The sequence below is a fragment of the Chrysemys picta genome, chromosome 9 (genome assembly GCF_011386835.1).
Source record: "Chrysemys picta bellii isolate R12L10 chromosome 9, ASM1138683v2, whole genome shotgun sequence".
NCBI classification, from domain to species: Eukaryota; Metazoa; Chordata; order Testudines; family Emydidae; genus Chrysemys; species Chrysemys picta.
In genome coordinates this window covers 78,577,452-78,602,226 of record NC_088799.1, presented here as the reverse complement: position 1 = coordinate 78,602,226, position 24,775 = coordinate 78,577,452, and the positions used below count along the sequence as shown (strand labels likewise).

Sequence of the window (24,775 nt, the reverse complement as noted above, 5' to 3'; positions counted from 1 at the left end):
GCTGGAGCACTGGAGCAGGGCGAGCCCTGGACCCCGCTCCCTGTCAGGAGCTCAAGGGCTGGATTAAAACATCTGGAGGGCCAGATGCGGCCCCCAGACCGTAGTTTTCTCACCCCTGCCTTATAGGCTCATTTCTCTTTCGAGGAGCAAGAGAAGACAAAAATTAACACAAGTTCACTTACCCCATGTAACTTTCACATTGTGTGAATGGATCTTTCCCTTTACACTTGGTTTACTTGGTGGTCCAGGTTTATCAGGAATTGTGCTGTATTCTACTACCTCACTAGGGATACTTTTTCCTTCATTGTTGCAGGCAGAGAGCTGTTAAGAATGAATATAATACGCTGATTGATTGCCATGGACAATATCAGGCTAATTTGCAAACAAAGATCAAAGAGAAAGGCAATTATTTTTAAAACATTTCTGACACCATAATAAAAATGTAATCCCACTGAAAAATTACTACTGCTAGGTTAGCCGGCTATTGTATGTGGTTAGGAAACAACATACAAGTGCTACTAGCAAATAGCTCCAGAAAAAAAAAAAAAAAAAAAAAAAGGAAATCATATACGTAATTTGGCACATACCCTAAACTTATAAGAAGTACTCCTCTTTAGATTTTTTAAAGTGCATGAGAGTTCTTCTCCGTTGTATTGCGGCTGAAAACCATAACCCTGTAAAGCACAGAAAATTAAGAACAGGCATACAGTCACTAACAACTCTCCTGGTAAAATGATAAGAGCAGCAATTGGTCTCCACAATTTCTCAAGCATTAAACCATTTGAAATCCCCTGGGACACTTCTAACCAAGTCTATATGGTTCTATACTATATGAAGTGTCTTTAATAAGGTGAATTACTTCATAAACAGAAGAGTATGGCAACTTCAGCAATTACGCTTGATTTTTTTTTATCATTAGATAGTATAGGCCTTTACATACTTCAGCATTTCCACTTTATGAAAAGCTGTTTTATTAATTATACAGTGTTTATGAACTGTTAATTTTAGTGCAATGTTTCATATTATTAAACTTGGGATAATCTTAATGAGTTATATTTACACCTGAAATCACAGACTACTCATCAAAACATTAAGAAAACCCAACTTACAGAATCTTCTTCTTCCATATCTAAAGTGTAAGTCAGAGAGTCATCTGAAGACATGCCATTAGGTGGGCTCCATTTTAATGATAACCATGTTACTCCTGCTTCAGTAAACTGAGGGGGCAGTGGTGGTGAAGGGACAATTCCTGCTGTATAATATACCACTGTCTCACTAAATCCACTGAAAAGTTAAATTTAAAGGTTAGTAACATTAGCTTGGGCTGTTGAGAAATTAAAATGAGAAAAAACAAACAACACATTTTACCTCATTCCGATGTCATTTTTAGCAGCTAATCTGAGCGAGTACTTTGTAGAAGGAGAAAGTTTGGTTAGTTTGTACTGCTTTAGATTCCCATAGTAGCATTCTTTGAAGGCTCCACTCTTTCCCTTTAAACAAATAAAATAAAGACAGATTTAAGTAACTTTTACATAGGGACTATTTTTAAGGTTAAATTTAATCTCCTCCGCTCTCCACCTTCCTCTGTTACTCCACTAATTCAAAATTTTAATAAAAGCATTAAACCTAAATATTACATGTGGACAGGTTGTGATCTTATCCAAGCTGTTTATTTTTTACATTAGACCACTTTTCAAATCAGAAGGCCAGTGGCCTGACATTTACAATGCTGGATAACAGCCAAACAGGGAAACCAATAACTTACAACTGAGGATATGTCACTAATGGGGGGAGGAGGGGAGACAGACTACAATATAACAGAATTCCTGGAGTGGAAGGATGGTCATTAGAGCTAGAAAGACGAAGGCCTACTGGTAAGAGGATTTGGAATGCAGAGAAAAATAACCTAAAGGATCACAGGAAGGGCTACTCAAAAATTTGAGACTTAGAGCTGGTCTACACTACAGTTAGGTCGACATAAACTGCAGCCTTCCTCCCGTTGATGTAAGTGCCCTACTACACGGACATAACTCCACTTCCACCAGAGATGTAAGGCTTATTTCAGTGTAGTTGGGGTGATGCAGTGTGCCTATGTTACTTACATAGGCTGTTGGCTGTCTTATCAATTACAAAGCAGGAGCTGTTTCTAGTGTAAGACATAACCTTAGTTAAGGTAGCAATAAGCATCCAAACTCTCTTGGATACCTATGCAAACTAATATTAATCCTTTGACATTTTGTCCAGTCATTACAAAACTCATTTTTAGTAAGAACTTCTCAAAGTTTTAAGTGACGTTTATGATTGTCTTCATGAAATGGACCCATCATGCTCTGTTCACTAATAATGGATATATTATGAACATTACTTGGGATGGCAAAAAAAAATAATCAAATACATCAAACAGTTTACAATTTAAATTACTCTTGAAATACAGTGTTAATGGAATTTCTGTTTGAAATAGCAGTAGTACTATCGATCAGGCCCAAGTTTTGTTTGTTATTTTAAAGATGGCTATGCATTGACTGGCACAATAAAAAAGTGTGTATCTACTTAAGCAATATACATATTCACTCCTATCTGCAAAGCATTCATGCTTCCAAGCAACTTTTCCATCATAAAAATAAAGGGCTTACCTCATCCCATTCTAAGAGAAAATTAGTTATTTTGGAACCATTATCATTTGAAGACTGAAATAAAGAAAACAAACAAAAGATAAGATCAAAAGGTTTAAAAGTAGAGTTTCATTTTACACAGACACTTGGATGTTGAACTGAAAGATTTTAATACCGAGGATAGGGTTTCACACTGTGTTACTTAGACATAACTAAGTAAGGACAATACAAACTAATTTTAACTGTACAGTTCACACCAGTTTGATTTATGAACTCTATGTTTATATACTTTTGGATGTCTCATCTACTTGCATCATACCTTTTGTGTTACGGAGAGGGGGGCTGGCATTTGGTTTCTGCCACTCAATGTGACAGATATTAATGCCCACATGAACTGATGAAATTTGCAGTAGCAGGACAACGGAGCCTCCCTGGAAGGACTACTGCTCTGCTAATGACTCCTATCACATCACTACCCCTTCTGAGACAGGAATGTAGCAACACTGGGGCATGACGTCTCATGCTGGAACTCATGACCAAAACTGTGCTTATAAGCTGGAGGACTTTTATGCATGCAGAGAGAGACCAAAACCAGAAGATAAGACTGGGCAGCAGGAGGAATGGTGCAAAAGAATCCTGAACTGGGCATTTGCTCATGCGATAACAGCATATGTAACTGCAACTGAGTTATGCACTTGTATGTTTTTGAAAATGGAGGTTGACAATGTATGTTTACTGAGTGTGAATCTACATTAACCAGAGAGCCATATGTAATTGCAAAGACATTGTTCAGTCAAACACATGGGATAGTCTTACAAAACTCAACAGTCTAATAAACACAATGTATTGTAACATTTCTAGATAGAATACATTGCATGGTCTATTCAAGAGATAGCCTGGGGGGCAGGGGGAGAGAGAAAGATCATGATGCATAAAGCAAACTAAAATAATAGAATTCGGCTTCAGCGTTATCTTCGACATTCTATGCTATTTAATCTACCACACTGGGATCCTAAGCATTAGAGGTGTTGATGCTCCCCTCTCTCACATGCCATCATTTCAGTAGAGAATTTTTCCAAATATTCTAGGTCATACACATGTATTTTTGCACTGACAAAAGACATGTATTTTATGCTGACAAAAGCATGCTACCAACTCACATATTAATTGGATACAAAGGATATTGAATAAGTAACAGAAGAAAACAGGATGACCTGGAGATGGAGAAGTGATATTTCAGCTATATTGTAGAGTAACAATCTTCACTGAGCAACTTAAAATCCAACTTTAAAAAAAGAGAACTAGTACGTTTTGCTTTGTCAAGACTTTAAATATCCCTGCCAAGTTATTTACCTTCCACTGTAAACTCAAGCTGTTTTTCGTTCTGTTGATTAGTTTAGGTGCAGCTGGAGGGTCTGGTTCACAACTTTCTGTAGTAAAACTCACCAATTCGGAAACCGATTCTTTTATGGAACTGCTTGTTGCTGAAACTCTGAATGACAAAGGGCAATTAATGAAGTGTCCCAAGATTATCACCACATGAATATCGTAAAATTTAGAACATGGAGCATCAGTTTGAGAACTGCACTTGGAGGCAGAAGGTAGAGAAAAGAGAGTAGATGGCTTATTGTATTAGAAGTGTAATACAGAGCCTTTCTTCCCTAGACCACTGGTTCAAGTATAACTCACACTGTTAGCATTGTAATTGTCCAAGAGAGGCCTAATGAAGTGAGTTTATGATCTCATTCCAGGCCATAGTGGACTGGTATTCATAAACGCAAAAATCACCACCACAAATGCCACTGTTGTTGGCAGTGTCAGGGAAATAAAGGCAAATTGGAAGAGCAGCATGGAGATGCTCACAATGCAGTTTCTTTGGATTTAACCATTTTGTGGACAGAGGAGCTCAGACTCGAGGGCTGTCAATTTGGCACTGTTCGTGAGCTCTACATTTAAATGGTTTTAAATATGAAAAGCACTGACTAGTCAATTCTAACTGTTGATGTTCCTCTGAATGAAACAATTCAGCATTTCTGGGGCTTACAGTTAACAAGCTTCATCTTTAATGCTAGAAGCAAAAGTCAATTTTATACCTGCTATAGACCTTTGAGAAAGGTAAACAACTTAATGTTAAACAATTTTCAAATGAATTCTGTTTTCAAGAAGCATATTTAACATGAGCCCAGTTGTCAGACTGTCAGGATGTCACCACTGTGACAAAGTAAATGATGAAACACATATGGGATTCATGATCAAAACTATATTAAATAATGTTACCAGATGGATGAGACAGTAGAAGAGGATTACTTTATATTCAAATATGCTAGAAGGCCTTGACACTCAAGAGTATAGAAAATGACTAAATTAAATTAAACTTTCAAATTATTCAGGTACAAGTCTTCCAGGTAAATTCTTATTATAAATATCTGCACAAACTACTACTTAAATGGATGTTAACTTCTTCTTTCGTATGGCTTGGATAGGTAGCAACAACTACAAATTTATATCTAAGTTTGATAGCCAGCACATTGCCACAGCACTGAGCTGGTGAATGTCCTTCAAGCTTCCGGCAGAACGACGAAGGGGACATTCAGATATGATGTGTTCTATCGTTTGTGCCTGGTGACCAGACGCATATAGGTGTTTCCCTCATTTTCCACTCAAAGAGGGTTTGTCCACATCTCCCATGAGATGTCCAATGTGATTCAATCTGCACCAGTTTTTCCCCGACATAAATCAAAACCCGGTGATTTCTCAACAGGATCGATGGGGAGCTGTTTGTTTTGAGTGGTTGAAATACTCCATGTGATTCTCCATTGAGCCTCAGCATCAAAGTTGGGTGTAAGGATCTTGATACGGTTCCAGAGGGTTACGGAATTTTAATCTAGTTTTTGGCGGGTTCTGCAGGTCATGGTGCAGTGGGATCCTCATATTTGCACTGACACGATTAAGCAACCGCGATGTCTGAGCAGCTCTTCTAATCTGCGGAAGCTGGATGTGCGATAGGACCGGGAGCCAGTCAACTGGAGTAAATTTGAGCGTCCCCGACACTATGCGCATAGCATTAAGTTGAGTATCAAGGAGTTTAGTGTGACTGCTGACCTCTCAGTGAGCTTAACAACAATTATACTTCCTCAAACCGCCCTTTCCAGGACCAAAAAAGAACAGTTGGGCCAGTCCTCTGAATATACCAAATTAATGTAGAAAGGATGTGCAGGGAAAAAGTGGATTACATCTTGAGAACCCTCAAAGAGGATCACATTGACATTGTGGCCCTCCAAGAAACACACATGAAAGAAGATATAGATGCCAGACATTAAATCTATGGCTATACTAAAATCGCTGCTGTCAACCATCCAAAACATGAGGCGGGGGGGAGGTTAACTAACCAATATATTTAGAACTGTAAGGGAAATAATTCAAGAACACTGTAGCTCACCTGAAAAATCAGAAAGACAAAGAATTCCGAGATAACACTACTCTTCAAGGCCCCATACCTATTTGGTCTTCTGACCACATCTACTTGTCTTCCACCATGTATGCGTGTTTCATATTGCTTAGATCGGAGGTGGCTCTTGTGATCTATGCAACACATTAGACCTGAACTATGCAGCAAGACTGAACTGAATTATGCAGCACACTGGAAAACATTCTGCAATTTATAGGAGTGGCGTTTCTCCTGCAGTAGGATTTGAGAGTTGTCTTCTCCTGTATCCAACAAATATTGGAGTAGAGCCCCGTGTAGGATGATTTTTAATCCTGCTCCTGTCCTGCTCCCGCTATTATGGCAGCAGGTCCTGCAGGACCCATGGGATTCCAATCCCGCTGCAGGTCTCTATTTTAGTGCCGCACAGGATCCTATTGGAGCTCCCTTCTGCTGTTGGATGCCCCCAAACTCATTACTCCAGCCAGTCTCCTTTCCTGCATAATTAGGCACTGTAGGGGCAAGGATTTGTTTGCTCCGATGGGCATTAAGTGCTCTGGATGGCAGCTGCTGATTCTTGCAAGCCTCTCCTTCTCTCAAATACTCCATTTTCTCTTCTGCCACTGAGGGGTCTGCTTCCCACTACTCCAACCAGCCTGTTTCCCCTCCTCTAGTACTATTAAGATTCCCTGGGGAGCAGTTTGGAAGCTTCCCCTCACCTCAACAGAGATTAGCTCAGAGACTCCTTCTGCTCCCCCTAGACATGTGAAAGAAGGTCCAGGAGGGCTAATAATAATATAAATTATTACTGATGATTATTCTTTTCTTTGCTGCTGTCCTTAGTCTAGAAGAATCTCCCTCTTCCTGATTCCTGCTCTACCCTTTAGAGCAGTAGCATGGAACTACCGGAAATCCACTTAACTCCTCCTTTTTTGCTGGAATCAGAGGAGACAGGCCGAGGGACAATGGTAGGCAAAAATGCTAACCAGCAAAAGGCGGGATATTTATCAATTTAGGCATTACAAATAGGACAATATTAGTACACAAGTGGAACAGTAACAGTGCATGGACACAATCACATTTTACATTGAACACTAGTAAATAGTTCATAATCCCATCCATCTCAAGAAGGAAGAAATCATATAATAATTCTAATTTAACACAATATTGGGTATTCCAATCCTGTTAGGGAATTTCCCAGTACATACCTGACATGGTAATCTGTTGCTGGTCTGAGTTCAGGAAGGGTAATTGTTGTTTCTTCTCCTCTGTAGGAACAAAGAGTGATAGCTCTCCCATGTACTTCAAAAACACAGGCTTATTGCAAAATAAAACTATATAATGTACATTTAGTGTCAAATTGTCCATTATCCCCTTTATACATAATGCCTATTGATATTACTTAAAATGATTTGCATGTGAAAAAAGTAGGTCTGCAAGACACCATACACCTCATGATAAAAACACTGCTGATCTATGTCAGTGTATTTGAACATATGTATTGTGCTTAAATTAAGAAACCAGACTTACATATAGACAGATTTAAATTTTCCATTTTTACCGCTGTTGGATACGGCTACTTCAAATATAAATGTTGCTGGAGTGAGACTTTGACTTTCTCCAATCTGCGAACTAACTGGGAGATTCCAGGACAGAACTGCTGATCTTGCTTGTATATCAGAAACCTTTAAAAACCATAAATAATGCAAATAGATTTGTTTGCTATAATAAAGGTACATTAGTCATTAACATGGTACTTGCCCATTTGCCCACTAAGTTTCTCACTGGAGGAATTCTTTACTTTTAGTTAGTGGAAGTGCTGGGTCTTTTTTAGGTTAGGACTTTACTGAGCTTTAATTTCAATTTTAACTATTAATCATTCTAGGGTGTTCATATCAAGGGCACTATATAAATAGACCTTAGGCATATTTAAACTGTCTTGGGGCGTGAAATGAAGTTTCTATTTCACTTACAGTGTTTGCACTAAGTACTTAGGCCAAAGTTTTCAGATTTGGTACCCTTAACTAACTAACTAAATAAAAATAAAAAAAAATCGGGCAGCCAGATGTGTGTTTACGCACAAACAAATGGCTCCATTTTCTAGCTGAGTACCCTCAGTTCCCACTAACTACAGCACCTCTGAAAATTTGACCACTCTAGATTTCTCAGTGCAGATTTTTTTAAGGTGCTGAAATCTAAAAGATTTGGTCCAAGTACTAAAAAGCCTTTTCTGCCATTTGGTTTTAGTTCTTCATAGCACTCTGAATTTCCTCCAAAATAAAGTTTGTACAGCTTTTTCTGGCACTAAACTCACAGGGTATCAGTGGCAGCAAAATAGCAACATTACTATAACATAATGAACAGCAGGAAAGCTGGAGCAAAAGAATGCAGCTTGCACTCTGTACGATTGATGCACAAAAGGAGTTATGTGTACTTGACTGCAATTTTAACCTATAATCTATTTAAAATATCACCATAAGATTCCAAGATCCCAAACAGTCTGAAAATACTCAAATCTATGCTCCAATTTGATTTTAAATAAAGCAGAAAATGATGCACTACTTTTTGTAAGTATCTCTTTATTCTTTAATACTTTGCACTCAACTGAGCTGAGTCCAAAACCCAGTGAAGTTGGCGGACAGATTGCATCAGACCCAGAATGGTTTTCATCACAGGATCGCAAAGCATTTACAAACATTAAATAACCTCAGAGGCAGGTATTATCCCCATTTTACAGAGTGGGAAACTGAGGCACCCAGAGGTTAAGTAACTTGCTCCAGATGTCTCAGCAAGTGAGTGGCAGAGTTGGGCACGGAAAACAGAGCTCCTGATGCTTGCCCTCAAGCACCGACCACTAAAGCATGTACTTTCAATTTACAACACTGAAAGCATTTCAAATAAAAGATCATTGAAGAAAATGCTTTTATACTGTTTGTAATATTTGTGATTTATCAAGAGAAAGTATACAACCAGGGGATTATACATAACATTTCAAAGACAATACTTACTACAGGTTTACCAATGCTTACGTGGAGATTGTACAACTTTTTGGATTCTGTGTCAGACTCTGAAAAGCCAAACGTAAAACTTCATTACAGTTAAAAAAAATAAAAATAAACCCCCGCCCCCTCAAACCAGGAGATAAGAAATGCTTATCTAAGTGCAACCACAAGATGGAGTTAGCTCATTAGGAGATTAACAATAGTATATATTATGTAAAGTTCATTTCCCCTATTTGTTTTGGCTGTGTGATTTGTAGAATTGTCCAAAACTAACAGCGTTACACAAACCCCGTTTAGTACATCCTGCACAAAGGATATATTTCCCTAATCTGAACATATCTTTACTTTGATTGAACAAAAATCTTTATATAAAAATGAAAGATGTTAAAAATTGACAACATGATTTTGTCTTGGCTGCTGTACATGCTGGTGATGTAGTTAATGCTGCATTTCCTTTGTAAACTAAATTTCTCCATGGACATAAATCTGGAAGATGCATTTGAGATTTTTAAATTACATACTAAAAATACATACAGCAGAACACATTTCCACCCAGAGTTGTTATAGTCAGTCATATGCTTGTGAAAAATATTTCATTTAAAACATGTATTTAATGGAAGCCTATACATTCGAGAGTTCAGACTGAAATTGCATCCTTAAAGGAAAACTGAAATGTTTTTAAAAGATAAAAATGTAACCACTTTTTGCGAGGCCAAATCTTTAACAAAACATATGTTTAGACATACCAGTGAAAGTTAGTTCCTCCTTTACTTATCCTGCCAAGACTCAAATTCTGATTTCTGTTTTACTCTACTACTGAAGTGCTAAGTTTGTCATTTACAACAAAGAAACAGACCTCGGAGTATTGCAATTTGAATCCTAATAGGTAAAGTCTTTCACTTTAAAAAACCTGTATATTTTTATTACAAGCCTACACACGCATTCCTTTAATGAATTGGAATCACAAATCATTTACATTTCATTCCTTCCTTCAAGTGCTCAGACAGAAGGCAGAAAGCGGATTTTGCAGTTGCATAATTTTTTTAAAAACTGGCACTTAGTCCATCATTTTGCTCAAAGGAGTATTTGAAAACATTTAAAAAGACTGAGTAATTTCATTTTAAAATGCTGTTTACTGCTCAGACAAACTTTTCAATTGAAATTTCCTGAAGACTTATAACTTAGAGTCACATGAAACATTAAAATGAGAAAGATTCCTGATTCTGTTACGCATATTTATGGTACACCCCAACATGGAATACTGTTTTGAGTTCTGGTAACACTATCTCAGGAAAGATATGGCAGTAACAAAAGAAAGTTCAGTGAAGGGAGATAAAATAGAGGCACAGAGGCACTTCCATATAAAAAAAAACATGAAAAGAGTGAGACTGTTTAGTTGAGATGAGATGAGAACATGGTAGAGGCATAAATCTATTGACTGGTATGCAAAAGGTAAGTAAAACACTCATGTTTATCTTCTCTCATAATACAAGAGCAAAGGGACATTCAATGAAATTGAAAGGCAACAAATGAGAAACAATACTTTACACAATGAACAATTACCCTGTGAAACTTTGTCACAAGATGAAGGACAAGAGTTTAGCAGATTCCAAACGAGAATTAGAATTTACCTGCCTAGTGGGAATATATCCACATTTACATAAGACAATTTTAAAAGTTAGGGAAAAGAAATCTCCATGTTTCAAGGCATTAACAAACCAGTAGCTGAAGGGTTTGAACAAACTTTTTCTATGGGTAAGTCATTCTGTAAATGAACCAAGCAGTTTTGAGTACCTTTCTCTGAAGTGGCTAGTATTGGCAGTATACCAGATTAGAAGGGCCACTTGTCTGATCTGGTATGGCAGTTCTATGTTGCTATCCAAAGAAGCAAGATTAACAACTGAGAAACAATACAGCCTATCATGAAACTAGCACACAAATTAGACGCTTGAGAACAGCCAAATATCCTGCAGAAGCAAGCACCCCTAAATAGTAGTAACAGGAATTTTCCAAATACATGGCTAAGAGATGCACGTTCTAAATCAGCAATCGTTGCAAGCGATAAAGAGTGAATTTCTCACAACACACTTCAAAATTATGTAATCAAATGGTTAATTTTTTCAAACCCATGTATAAACTATGAAAGGATATCTGTAGCGAAAGTGATGAGCAAAACATTAGGAAAAAAGTTTGAACTTGATGAGTTTCTTCTTTATGATATATAAAGCCTGAAAGGACTTTTGTTTTCAAGTGAAAAATGATTTTCTGGGTTTATATTAGAAATTGAGGTCTTGTCTGCTCTGGAAGACAGTGATGATGTATGGAAAACTAGCAAAAAATCACATCAGTCTCTCTCAAAGTTGAGCAACTGACAAAACAGATTTTTAGTCAGGGGGTATAAACTGTTTAATACCACTTGAATTTCAATGACTAACTGAAATTTTGGAGAAAGAATATTTGCGGAAGATTCAACACTCTTCCATTTCAATTAAGTCATTTGAGGTTATAATAAATATGCTTCCAGATTCTCCCAAGAGATACTCCAGCGCAAAACCATGGAACACCAGACTTGATATTCCCAATATCTCTAAACTAAAAAAATCTAAAACAATTGAAAACCTTTCAGGCCTTCTCTATAAATCCTAAAAAGGCAAAGAAATTTAAGTCTTTTTATTTTATTTTTTAAGTAACTGCAAGAGACCTTACTCCTGGGGGAATTCTGCACCAAAAAATATAAAATTCTGCATATTTTATTTGTCAAAATAACACAATATAATCATGCCAGTTTCAATTATTTTGGTAGTTTATTTCAAAATACCTGTCAGCAAGTATGTCTGTAACAATGCAGACAACAAAAAAGACTCAGGAATTTTTTTTTTGGGGGGGACAGATTCCTTACTGGGCATTTTGATACAGAACTGAGTAATAATTCATTTAAACTACAATACAGAAATGTATTTCCTGCATCCCTCAGAAGCAGTGGGGGAGTCAGAGGTAACAGAGAAACTGAGGGAGAGGAAGTAATTGCTGGGCAGGAGCCTGTGTATGAACTAGGAGTGCTACTGGGTGTGGGTGGGAAAAGTATGGAACAGGGTTTTTTGGAGAAGGGGAAGGAAGGGAGGGATTGTTAGGGAGCCACCCCCATGCAGACCTTGGCTGAGCTCTAGTCTCTCCCATTCAGTCAGGCACATCTGCCCCATCCCTGAGTGTCCCTGCACTCCTTCCCTCCATCCCCATGTGTCCCTGCAACCCTGCTCAGCCACTTCTCCTCCCCCATTCCCATGTGTCCCCGCACCCCCATTCCCATTGAACCCCTGGGATCACCCCACTAGCTCTTGTGCCCCTGCCCCAGTCTGTCATCCCCCCCACTAACCACTCTGAACCCCAGTCTGCTTGACTCTCCAGCAGCCCTGTGTGCCCCACTCTGTCTGTCCCCTCATATCCCAAGCCACCTCACCTGGCCACACGAGCAGGGCACTGTGAGAAAGACAGCCTCTCCCCTGCCCTCTCTGCGGCTGGCTGAGCCAGCTGCCCTCTCTTCTGGCACTACAAAAGCCCCTGGTGGGTGAAAGGTGTAATTGCAGTGCCTTCCTGGCAGAATGTATTTTCTTTGGGGAAAAATTTCTGTGGGGGACATGAATTCTGTGTATGTGCAGTGGTGTACAATTCCCCCTCATTCCCCAGGAGTAAGACCTGTAAGATACTTTAGGTATTTCTGTCAAAAAGCGTACATGACAAAAGTAGCCAGCTACTACTTACCTCCCATCTCTGCATCTGCTGGTGGGCTTGCTCTTGTTTTTCCTATTTGTTTTTGCTTTATTAGCCCGCATGCTGCTTGCTGTCCCTTTCCATATCCATTCTGAACATTTGTATTGGAAGAATTGTGAACTCTATGCGGTGAAGAAGGAGGGCTGTTAAGTTTATTATTAGTATGCCCACTAGCTTGTTTCTCCTTAAGTCTTTTCTTCAGATGTTCTTGCATTTTGACAGTCCTTTCATCTCGCTGAATAAAATTTGTCCTTCCATGGGAACGAGATTCTAAAAGACAACAACATTTGTATGTTTTATTCAGTACAATTTACTTAGCTGGCAATTGAGAAACACGCTGGAAGTTATTTTTTTAACTGCAACATAGCCAGGCGTTGAAAAATCTTGCAAATTCAAAGTAAGTGTAAAGTGCAATGCTATCTAACTGAGTCTTTAGGAGGACAGATCTGGTGCTGCTCATAGCTGTGACAAACTGCACCCAAGTGAAGACCAAAGTCTTGACAATTTTCACACTGTTACTCAGATGGGTGTGGGCACCAGAGGAACTGATAAGAATTTCATGCTGACGACTGGCAGGGGCTTCCTATAGTTCCAGGCAATACACTCAGTGTTTTAGGATCATTTGTGTCTAAATAACAGAAGTAGTGGTAAAAGTAGGCAGCTCAAAGTTTATTTTGGTTTTATACTACAGTAGAACCTCAGAGTTATGAACACCTCAGGAATGGAGGTTGTTTGTAACTCTGAAATGTTTGCAACTCTGAACAAAACGTTAGTTATGGTTGTTCTTTCAAAAGTTCACATCTGAACACTGACTTAATACAGCTTTGAAACTTTACTAGGATGAAGAAAAAAGCTGGTTTCCCTTTATTTTTTTGGTAGTTTACGTTTAATACAATACTGTACTGTATTTGCATTTTTGGGATCTCAGCTGCTGCCTGATTGTGTATTTCCGGTTCCAAATGAGGTGTGTGGTTGACTGGTAAGTTCATAACTCTACTGTTCATAATGCTGAGGTTTTACTGTATTGCTAATTTTGCTCATATTTGTTTTAATGTAGCCCTTGCCTTTAATTTATGCCCATTTACCTTTCTCGTTGTATTTAATCCATACCCAGTGAGTTACAGTTCCGAACCATAACCTTTTTACTATTTTTAAATCCTCTTTCAGCTTTTTAAAACTTTTCCTATTTTCTCTGTTTTTAATCCTTCATATTTCCAATAGTTAAATCTTTCCTTTTTGCTAGTCTTTACCTAATATCCCCTACCTCCAAAACTATGCCTCTTGATTAGAGCTGTCCTCCTTCCTATGACATAGCAGTGCGAACAGCAGAAGTAACATTTTCAAGATTAAGGATCCTAAGGGACTTAATCATTTTTGAAAATTGGATTTAGGTGTTTTTTTTTTTTTTTTTTAATTTTCCCTAGGCTTTTCTCCCCAAGAAGTTGCCACCACCATCATCAATGATCAAGCTCCCCACACATTATGACAGTGGGTACTCTTGCATAGCCCCATCTTGTTAAATATCCTCTTTTCTATTATTGCTCATAAAGGGAGAGCTATGTAAACCTGCTATGTTACAAAAGGTTATGTCAGTAGGCTCTTTAACCGAGTGTGTTCACAAGTAACTTTTCAATGTGTATAGCTACTCCCGCCACGCTCAACTTGGAGGACCAGTTGTGTGTGCCAAGGTTTTTTTATTTTTTTATTTAAGCCATACCTGACTTTGTTAAGAAAAAAAATCCCTGAATAAAATCTCCCCATAACATAAAAGTGGTTGAAAATTTCCTCAAACTTCCCAAAAAATTCACCTTTGGGCTGAGACCAAGTATGAAGAGTTTCAACATCAGCAGAAACTTTTTCAGAAAGTTAGAAGCAATTTCTAAAATGGTATAATTGAATCTGCAGTAGCAAAGACTAAGACTTAAAGGTATTAAAGATATTAAATCTAAAATATAAGACATTAGAAAAATTCTACGGTAAGTAAAATTTCTACATTGCTATCCACCCGAAAGACAGAATTAAAATAAATTTAGTTTACTCTGTGAGCCTGCACATCCATAACACCTTTCATTTGAGGATTTCCAAACACTTTAATGAATTTAGGCACACAACATCCCTCCAAGGCAAATATTTCCCCCACTTACAAATAGAGAAACTAAGGTTTGAAGAGGCTACGGCCTGCACCCATAAAGCTTGAGCTAGGCACCTAGGTTCCCTATACTATGAAGGGGGAAGAGACAGGCACCTAAGAACGGGATCCACAAAAGCCAGCACGCTAGGCAGAGGGCAACCTAAGCTAGCCATTCAGAAATTCTTACCAAGAGGGATGTTTCTTAACCACTGCCCTCTCACGGAGTTCAGTACCTTAGCCTAGGCTGCAGGGAGGCGCCTACCTCTCCTTAGAAACCACAGCCAGGAACCCTTGTCCTGGAGCCAGACTGCTTAGGCTCCTGCCTAACAACACAAAATGGCGAGGTGGGGAGGGACACCTGCTTATAACCCAAGGGTTAGGGTACTCACCTGGGATGTGGGAGACTCTGGTTCAATTACCCCTTCTGCCTGATGAGAAGGGATTTCCCACCTGTCAAGCCAGTGCCCTAACCACTGGACTATAGAGTGATTCTCTTGCTGTATCTGGCCCAATTAATATTTGATTATTTTAATTAAATTGGAATGGCTTTAACATTAGAGTATCCCATAATCTCTCAAAATCCCGCCCAGCTATTGTGTGTGGAGTTAGGTCAGAGCACCCATACTGGATCAAGTCCTGCAGGCCTTACTTCTCTCTCCCCAGTTTAAGGATTGCTCTAGGACTTTGCTGCTTCAGGCAGACATCTGGATGCCTGTCTCACACCAGTGTGCTTGCCCAGAGGAAAAAAGTTAGGTAACCAGGGAACTTCTACAGTGGAAGTGTAGGTTCTGAGTTTGGACACCTACAGGGCTAGGCGACAGCTGAGTGAGGGTTTTGTACATTGCATTGGTACCTAAATCTGGGCTTGAGGTGCCGAAGTCCCTTTGTGGTTTTAGCGCTAAGTGACTTATCCAAGGCTACACAGTAAGTTTGACAGAGTGGCAAACAGAACGCAGGTTATGCCTCTTTGTCAGTTAAAGCACAGTATTAGCAAGTCTTACCTTGTTCTTGATAAACATGTGTTGGTGGAGGAGGCTGGTGAATGAACTGCGGTGGCATTTCTCCTGTCCCTGGAACTGGAGAGTACACTGGATGAGGTGGGTGGGGAAGCAAAGCAGGGTGAGGATGCATGTAATGTGGCACATGTGGTGGAGGGGGATGCATGGAAGGATGGAATTCAGACGAATGTGGTAATACCACCACCTTACGAACTCCATTTTCTTCTACCATCTGTGATACAATGTAAAATACAGAAAAAGTCAGTAAAATTTTTTTTGTATAATCTACATTACTTAATGTTTAAGGTTAGATTCTAGCTTAAAATAATTGATACTCAGAACCAGATACTTGTATTGCTTTGGGAGAAAAATCCCCACTGTGATGGGCCTCAATAAATTCAAACTCTTCTGCAAGAAGTCCCAAATTTCTGAGGTGCCCATTAAAAAAAAAAAAAAGCTGAGTCTGGCAGAGAAGTAAGTAACCCAGAAAATATCCACAACATATTCCTGGTTACAAGTAAGCTTGAACTGACCGTAAGTGCCATCCCTACTTCTTTCAACAACTATGCCGAAAGTGACATATGACCTGCCTTAGGTCTTGTCTAGACTAGGATAAAGAGATGTGATAGCACCTTAGCTAACATAAAACTAACTAATGGTGTAGACAATGCAGCATACACTTTAACATATGCTAATCTGGTTGATCTGAAATCTTGGCTCCCCTTAGGATCTAATTTGACTGGCTTAGCACATGCTGAAGTATATATACTGCCTTGCCTATGCCACACTTAAAATGTGCACGTGTTAGTTAACACACCATTAAATGCTAATTTAGGCCAGAATTTGGGATGAAACAAGGATTTTAGGAGAGCACATATAAAAGTAGGAACAGAAAGAAGGACTCAAAGGACTATATCAGACAACTAGAACCAACCGTGAAATACTAAGCAATGCCCTATCCTGCTGGATCTTCAGGCCATCTGCCAGATGCAAGCATAGGCTAAAATTTGGGATTTATCCACAGGGAAAGATCCTAGCTGATAATGGATGCAGAACACCTACAACCCTCTTGTGGTATCTGGAGGTAAATGAATCCAGTATCTCTTAGGCTTGGTCCACACTGGGGAGGGGGATCGATCTAGGAAACGCAACTTCAGCTACGAGAATAGCGTAGCTGAAGTCGACGTTTCCTAGATCGAATTAAGTTTACTTACTGCGGGTCCATGCGGCTCAGGCGAGCAGGAGTTCCGCAGTCGACGGGGGAGCGCTTCTGGGATCGATTTATCGCGTCCAGATGAGACGTGATAAATCGATCCCAGAAGATCGATCTCTACCCGCCGAATCAGGCGGGTAGTGTAGACCAAGCCTTAGACTCCACGGAAATATTATCCAAGGGACGAAACTTTTCAGTATCCACTCTTCTGGTTGGTCCAAAGGCCTCTGGAATTATTACTGTCACAAGAATTGCAAAGTTCTTTTCCCACCATCAAAAACAAGGTATCACTGATTCTAGATTAAGATTGCATCTAGTCAGAAGTTAAAGGGATAATGACGTGGGTCTCCTGAAACCCCACTCAAGCCAAAGAACAATCAACTACCTTCCTTTCCCCTCTTTCCCACTAGCTGCTGAGTGATATGACAGAAGAGACACTAGATGACAGAATATATGTTCTGATGAAAGAGGCAAAACAGGTACTTGAGAAGTAACCAGAATTCAGTAGAATAAGCAGAGGACTTAGACTGGTTTAAAATTAAATTTGTCTGTAACCTCATCCCCTCTGACTGCCACCTCCAATCATTGTTACACATCAAAAATTTAGATTACAAAACACTGGTGCTATAAAATAATAACGTATTGATTATCAATGGACGCAAGGAGAAAAGCCCACACGAGACGTACACTGGCAAAGACAAAATTGAGACATTAACTGATTTGCTTCTTATATACAGTCCTCAAAGTAAAACATACAAAATTAACACTGCTTTTAAAACACCAATAATTTCTAACTAAACCATATTACTAGAAGTATGCAACATTCATGCACTTGTAGACATTTGCACATTACATATTAACCTACAGAACTCAATGTGCTAGTCTGTAAACCTCTCTCAAATTCTAAGCCCTGCACAAAATTAAATTAAGTTGCTCCTTTTAACACCTAATGCTTGAGAAGGAATTAAATACATCAATATTACTGTAAAAAATTTTACACAGTTAAAGCAGTTTCACAAAGAGGACCGTATGTTTTATCCTGCTAATTCTATCAAGATCCTCTACTAGAAGGGCTGGCTATAAGAAGCCATCTTGGCATTTCATAGTTAGCTAAGCAGAAATTGTGGCTGTAGATTTGTTACTTAGGCCAAAAATATTTTGAAAGGCTCCTCAGTAAAAGATAAAGCAAACTGACCAAGTAAAAGAAAAATATTTTTTCAAGAGAACAAGAATGTGTCAACTCATGGATTATTACGACAAAAGTCTGCTGTGATGTGACCCCTAAATCAGTTGTAATTATATTGCCATTTGACTATTAGGATTTTTTGGAAAAAATATAGATTACCTTCTTCAATTTAAAAGAACATAATGAAAAAAACTTGTCTTTTGTCTATTGAATTTTTATTTTAAAATTTTTCTCTATAAATAAGTTTTCTACATCAATGAACTAAGTATATTCACTAAAGCTAAATAAATCTAAAAGTCATGGCAAAGTTTCATGGATCCATTGAACCTAATTAGGAAAACACTCAGTTTGACAAAGGAGATTAATGGATACAATAAGGGTTTCAGCTACAATTTTATAGTTTGGTGTTGATACAAGTCAAGGCCTATTATTCCAGTATTTCGTTCTACTAATGTAGAGACCAACATTACCACCATGTGTTTACTCTCATACATCTTTGAGAACTGAAAGTTGAGCCCTCATTTTTACTGGGCTGAGAAAAAGGTTTAAAAACTCCCAATTTTGTTTTAAACTTGGTTTCTACCATCCTTTAGGCCTTCCACGGTGGTCACCCAAATCAGCTTAGCTGGACAGTATTTAAATACTATTTCCACAACATTCACACTCCACTAGGGTCAAGGCATCAGCTCCTAGACTATAGAGAACTTTTTAATCTCAGACATTACTTTTTGGTCCAAATATACTAATTTAATGACACTAAACAAGGAATTTTAGTTCTGAAAGATTTAGAATAATGAATATTCACCAGATTTTTTTTTTAATCAATCATCACATCAGTAAAGTTTTGGGTCTCAGCAAACAGAATCCTCTTTACATCTGATAATTTTTGCTAAAGTGTAACTATTATATTGAAGTGTTAAGAGGATAACTGTTGATAAAGAGAAAGATTTTGAAATCCTTTGAGAGTTACTATAAAAGTGCAGAAGACAACCTGAGAAGATCTAGGGAGTATTTACATTGGCCAGGAAAAGAAAAACAAAAACAAAAACCCCCCCCACAAGGATGAGAGGATGACATTATATCAGACTGATATAAAAAGATAATATAGGAGATAGAAGTCTCATTTATCCGCACTATGGTTAGCTCAAGTTTAAATATTAGTGCTGCAAACAAAGTGCTTCAGCTATATTCCAGAGGGATCCCCTCAAGGAAAAACAGAGCATGCTTATTAAGTCTTTTGACTCTTTGTAGTCTAGTGCCTATTGTGATTGTTTACATCACCTGGAAATCTATTACCACCTAGAACTAGGACTGAAGCAGACTCATGGCAAGGGGACAAATAGGCCTAGTAGAACTAAAAGATAACCTCCTCATAACAATCATTCTACATGGTTGCAGCTTTTGTCAGAGTCAGTCACAAGATAGTACTGACCTGCTTACATCACTTAGCTGAACTAGACAATTGCAGTACAATTGTTTTGATAATTCCTTTCCAGACAGACCCATAGAACTGATGGGAAACTACTTGCTCTCCAAAGCCCTCACTAGTGTAATCCCAGAGCGAGCTATCTTGTCCTACATAAGAGCTCTTGGAGAGGTGGTAAGCAACATGCAGGGCCGGCTCCAGGCACCCAAGCACATGCTTGGGGCGGCACCTGGTAAGGGGCAGCGGGGGGAGCGCGGCACGGCATTCCGTGGGGGGGGGGGGGAAGCGCTCCGGCTGGGGTGTGTGTGCGGGCTCCGCTTGCGTGGGGCTCGGCGAGGCAGCGCGGGCGCAGCGCTGGAGGGGGGTTCCGGCGGCGCTCGGTGGGGGGGTGGGGGCGGGCTCCAGGGGCGCGGCGCTCGGGGGGAGGTCGGCGCGGGGCTCAGCGCTCGGGGGGGTGTGTGTTCCAGCGGCGCTTGGGGCGGGGGGGAGGCGGGCTCTGGCGCGCGGCGGGGGAGGGCGGCGCTCCGGGGGGGGGGGGTTCCGGCGGCGCTCAGCTGGGGGGATCGGGGGGCGGCGCTCTTTTTTGCTGCTTGGGGCAGCAAAAAAGCTAGAGCTGGCCCTGGCAACATGGATTTCATTGGCAACAATACATTGATGACATCAAGCTGTATATAGTTCCCTACAGGTGCCAATATCAGACCCCCCAATGCCTACAAGAGATAAGAATTTGGATGAAGAATGGCTGGCTCAAACTAAACCTGGGCAAGACCAAAATCATGTTGGTTGGGAGAGGCAAAAGTTGTGAAGACCAAGCTGAAACACTGAACTCCCCCTCCCATCTAGTTTCTCCCACTGACCCCCAATTAAATCCGTTATGTAACACCTTGGAGTCCTATCAGGCTAATCATTAATCCGAGATGACAATGTAGCAATAGTATAAAAGAAATGCCTTCCTCTCCACCTTTAATTTATGAGAGGAATAGATGAAGGTCTCCTACAAGAATCTGGTCAGTGAACCACTCATTCACAATTTCCTAGAAACAGAAAATGAATCTACTATATCTTGATCTAAAGGTTTAATTAATGCAGATACACAATCGAAAGCATACGACTCTTCTACCTATAACCACTGCTAGCTCCCAAGTCACTTGCATCATCAGTGTAAGTTTGTTTCTGATTTTTCAAAGCCATCCACCTATGTCAACCCATGACCCAAGGCTGCTCTGGGATAATGCAGTTAACAGGTAATGTCCTAAGTTTTGTTATCTAGTCTGGAGGTGATGCATAAGTTATGTTTCAGAGTTAGTGTTTCACTTGAGGGAGTCTGGCAATGGAATGAGCTCCAAAAGGAGATTCAATTAATTTAAAACCAGACTACCAATATTTGAATATGCTTCAAAATTTCTCTTTTTAATCAAACTTTTTCACATATCTGGAGATCTTTAATACTTAAACATACAAACAAAAATCCACATACTCTAAAGAACTTGCTAGAATCTGGGAAGGGCAAAGAACAGATTTCTCTATGATTTAAATCAGAGATGGGCAAACAACGGCCTGGGGGCTGCATCCGGCCCTCCAGACGTTTTAATCTGATCCTCAAGCTCCCACTGGGGAGTGGGGTCCGGGGCTTGCCCTGCTCCGGCACTCCAGCCGGGAAGTTGGGTCGGGGACTTGCGCTGCTCCACATGGCTCTTGGAAGCAGCGGCATGTCCCCACTCCAGCTCCTACACGTAGGGGCAGCCAGGGGGCTCCGCACGCTGCCCCCGCAGCTCCCATTGGCTGGGAACCACGGCCAATGGGAGCTGCAGGGGCAGCGCCTGCGGAGGGAGCAGCATGCAGAGCTGCCTGGCCACGCCTCCGCGTAGGAGCTGGATGGGGGACATGCTGCTGCTTCTCGGAGCTGCTTGAGGTAAGCACTGCCTGGAGCATGCACCCCTAACCCCCTCCCATGCCCCAACCCTTCTGCCCCAGCCCTGATCCCCCTCCTACCCTTGAACCCCTCGGTCCCAGCACAGAGCACCTCCTGCACCCCCAATCCCTCATCCCCTGCCCCATCTCAAAGCTCGCACCCCCAGCTGGAGCCCTCACCCTCATCCTTTCCCACTCCAACCCCCAATTTTGTGAGCATTCATGGCCCGCCATACAATTTCCATACCCAGATGTGGCCCTCGGGCCAAAATGTTTGCCCACCCCGATTTAGATTATGGACCTAAATTACCTGTGCTGGGATTAGATACTACAGTGAGAGGTGCTATAGGAAACTAAGATTTTTCACATGTCAACACAGATCCCAAGCAGTCAGACTATAACTACTTTGGTAATGACTGACCTGGGAGTAAATCAAATCTGTGGCCTAAAGGGTGAAAGGCTCTATATTCCACTACATATATCCATGATCATACAACTGGAATGTCTTGCAGCAACTTTCATGTTACTGGGTAGTGGCAGCACTTGTGGAATATGACTATCAACCTCATCAATCAGACTGGTATTGAAAGAAAACTCTGCAACTTATATTGGCAGCAGGAAAACCTAATGTAAGAAAAATATTGCTAAGGTTTTCAAAGCCATTAAAGGGAGCTAGACAGGCAATTCCCATTTGTACTGGAATTGGATACTCAAGTCAATAGCCATTTTTGAAAATCTCAGCCTATGTGCACAAATCAGACACCCGATATACTAGATCTGTCTTGTGAAGGAGACCGTGAGTTCTAGAGTTATTAAACAGCTTTAGAAATTGTCTTTCATTTTTATTAGGGATGTGATAAGCAGCAACTTCTGATGCAAAAGCACAAACAACAGTAAATTAATTCTTACCTGAGATACATAGCCAGGAGGTACAAATATTGGAGGCACAGAACCATTTGGTGACACCATGGGAACATGTGCTGGACCTGAAAAGGAAAAAAGTGTAAGATTTAAAAGTGTTAGCACTTTTTACCACAGTGAGTATTCCAAATTTTATACAGTCAGAAATCTCCCCACTCCTCCCCCCTTTTATTTGGTTGCCTAAAGGTAAGCACTCATTCATTTAAAAAAACATGGCTAAGTTACTTAGGCTGCAAATCCATATTTATGCAACCATCTTTAGGTAACTGAATTTAAAAACTGGACTTGAAAATTAGGAAAACTGTAAGCAAATCTTAGTGTGTACTTTTTCCATTAAAAAAAATTAATGAAATGCTGAGAGAAATGAAGAGAGACTAAACAAACTTTATGGGCAAACATTCTGAGAGGTGAAAATAGGCATTGCAACTGTGGAAGTATTGTGCAATATAATATAATCATATGAAGCACATTTTGAAACCATGCTTAAATCTGCAGACTTGCCATTGCTACTACGGAAGAAGCTCTCCATAACTACATGGATATTAGTATTTACTCCTTAATAGCAACAGACTACAAATACCACAGTGTTGCACAGAGATTTTGCCATACAATACCCATTAAAGTAATTTGGAATTAGGTAACTAAAACCTCAGTAAATTGAAGTGTTAAAATCCTGACAAGATCATTACAAGTCAATAGTGTTATCTCATTAAGACAAGTTTCAAATTGACTTGCACTATATTTTATAACCAGCAAAGTTTGCTAAGATGTAATACATCCAAGATATTTAACTTTCTTCAAGCTTAACATTTATCTTCCAGTGGATTCCTATTCATGCTTACACTACAGACTGAACAGATTCATTCACTGTATGACAGAAAACATGTAAACATACCTATGACTATGTAGTGGAAGTCTTATGGCAGTAGTTTTATGAAGAATCTTTTAAATATTTTTTTCCCCTGTTTAACACATTTGATTGAACTCAGTGGAATTTTCTTTTACCTTGGATACACTGGATATGTCCATCTTCAGTTCTAATTGTGAAAGTTTCTCCTGGGTTTACCTGCACAAGTATAACCTGAAAACAAAAAACCCTGTAATTTCAATAAACGTCATTTAAAATATTTTAGAGATTAAAAAAAAAACAAAAAAAAAAACTTTCCTTTCCAGTCTCGTCTTACAAAATTTCTTACAGAAGCAAAGAGGGCAAGTTTAGAAATACTGATAATGTGGGCTGAATTCCCATCAGTCTCAATAAATTAATTACATAGTTATCCTTTATTCTGAAACATTCAAAATTGTTCTGATAATATCTACCAGTCATTTCTTCACTAGTTACAGATGAAAGGTAAGCTATACTTTACTTTTCCTTGTCAACTTTGTTTTCCATAAAATTTCCCTTTTTTTACTTAAATACCACCACCACATTATCTAAAAAATAAATACTTTATCCAAAGTGAATACATTTTGCTTTACAGACTTCTCTATGACACCGCCTCAACAATCTCAGAATTAGATTGACAAGATCGGGTATCTAGAGAGAGTATTTATAAAAGATGTTTTACCCAGGAGAATATTTTAATCAAGTTTCCACACTGGAAATAGGTTAAAATATAGTTTGACAATGAGTTCTCCAAAGACCAATTAATTTTTCTTCATAAAATTATTTCTGAACTTGGTCATTAACATTTTCCATGCCTTCTCTTTTTGAGGATGAGAAGCCTATGATTTTCCTAGACATATTCAACCTACTTAAAATTTTGCTTTATAATCAAATAGATATAATGTATTGACTGTTGTATATGACTGTTTGAAAGAGATAAAGCCTCTGGTTGTAGTCGGTGTCAGTCTTATTTCTGGAGACAAAACCCTAGAGCATTATATTTTATATTGAAAATATCTTTATAATCCATTCTTTGTACCACTGTACTGCAATAAAATAAAAAATTAAAAATTGCCTTAAGCTTTAAGTTAATTCTCAGTTTGTTTTTACAATTGTGTGTTTGGCTCTGTGGCTTGTAAGAGCTTCTCTTTGGAGGAGCTCCAGCAGAAGGGATGGCGACAGCAAGTTACGTACTCAGACAGTGGAAACGTGACAATTATTTATTACAACCTTTTGATCAGATGTGCAGGGACAGGAAATGTTGCCAAGTTAACACTACCACCGCTGTAAAGTAAAT

General features: G+C 39.4%; 1 protein-coding gene across 9 annotated transcripts in view; it reads right to left on the bottom strand.

The window, feature by feature from the left end:
* Nucleotides 1-101: 101 nt before the first annotated feature.
* The window catches only part of LOC101946264 (fibronectin type-III domain-containing protein 3a-like), a 57,621-nt gene continuing 32,947 nt past the window's right edge, over nucleotides 102-24,775 (bottom strand). For 3 of the 9 annotated variants that reach the window (XM_065556545.1, XM_065556543.1, XM_065556544.1), the window contains exons 3-15: nucleotides 23,598-23,689; nucleotides 22,581-22,657; nucleotides 15,939-16,167; nucleotides 12,798-13,076; nucleotides 9,045-9,103; nucleotides 7,567-7,721; nucleotides 7,245-7,304; nucleotides 3,966-4,104; nucleotides 2,634-2,687; nucleotides 1,369-1,490; nucleotides 1,110-1,284; nucleotides 588-674; nucleotides 102-321 (exon numbers count right to left, since the gene is read on the bottom strand). In XM_065556545.1, coding sequence (XP_065412617.1) covers nucleotides 175-321; nucleotides 588-674; nucleotides 1,110-1,284; nucleotides 1,369-1,490; nucleotides 2,634-2,687; nucleotides 3,966-4,104; nucleotides 7,245-7,304; nucleotides 7,567-7,721; nucleotides 9,045-9,103; nucleotides 12,798-13,076; nucleotides 15,939-16,167; nucleotides 22,581-22,657; nucleotides 23,598-23,689 — 1,675 coding nt within the window. In that variant the 3' untranslated portion in view covers nucleotides 102-174. The remainder of the gene's footprint in view (nucleotides 322-587; nucleotides 675-1,109; nucleotides 1,285-1,368; nucleotides 1,491-2,633; nucleotides 2,688-3,965; nucleotides 4,105-7,244; nucleotides 7,305-7,566; nucleotides 7,722-9,044; nucleotides 9,104-12,797; nucleotides 13,077-15,938; nucleotides 16,168-22,580; nucleotides 22,658-23,597; nucleotides 23,690-24,775) is intronic. The other 6 variants (XM_065556539.1, XM_065556538.1, XM_065556541.1 and 3 more) reach the window with 4 other exon arrangements.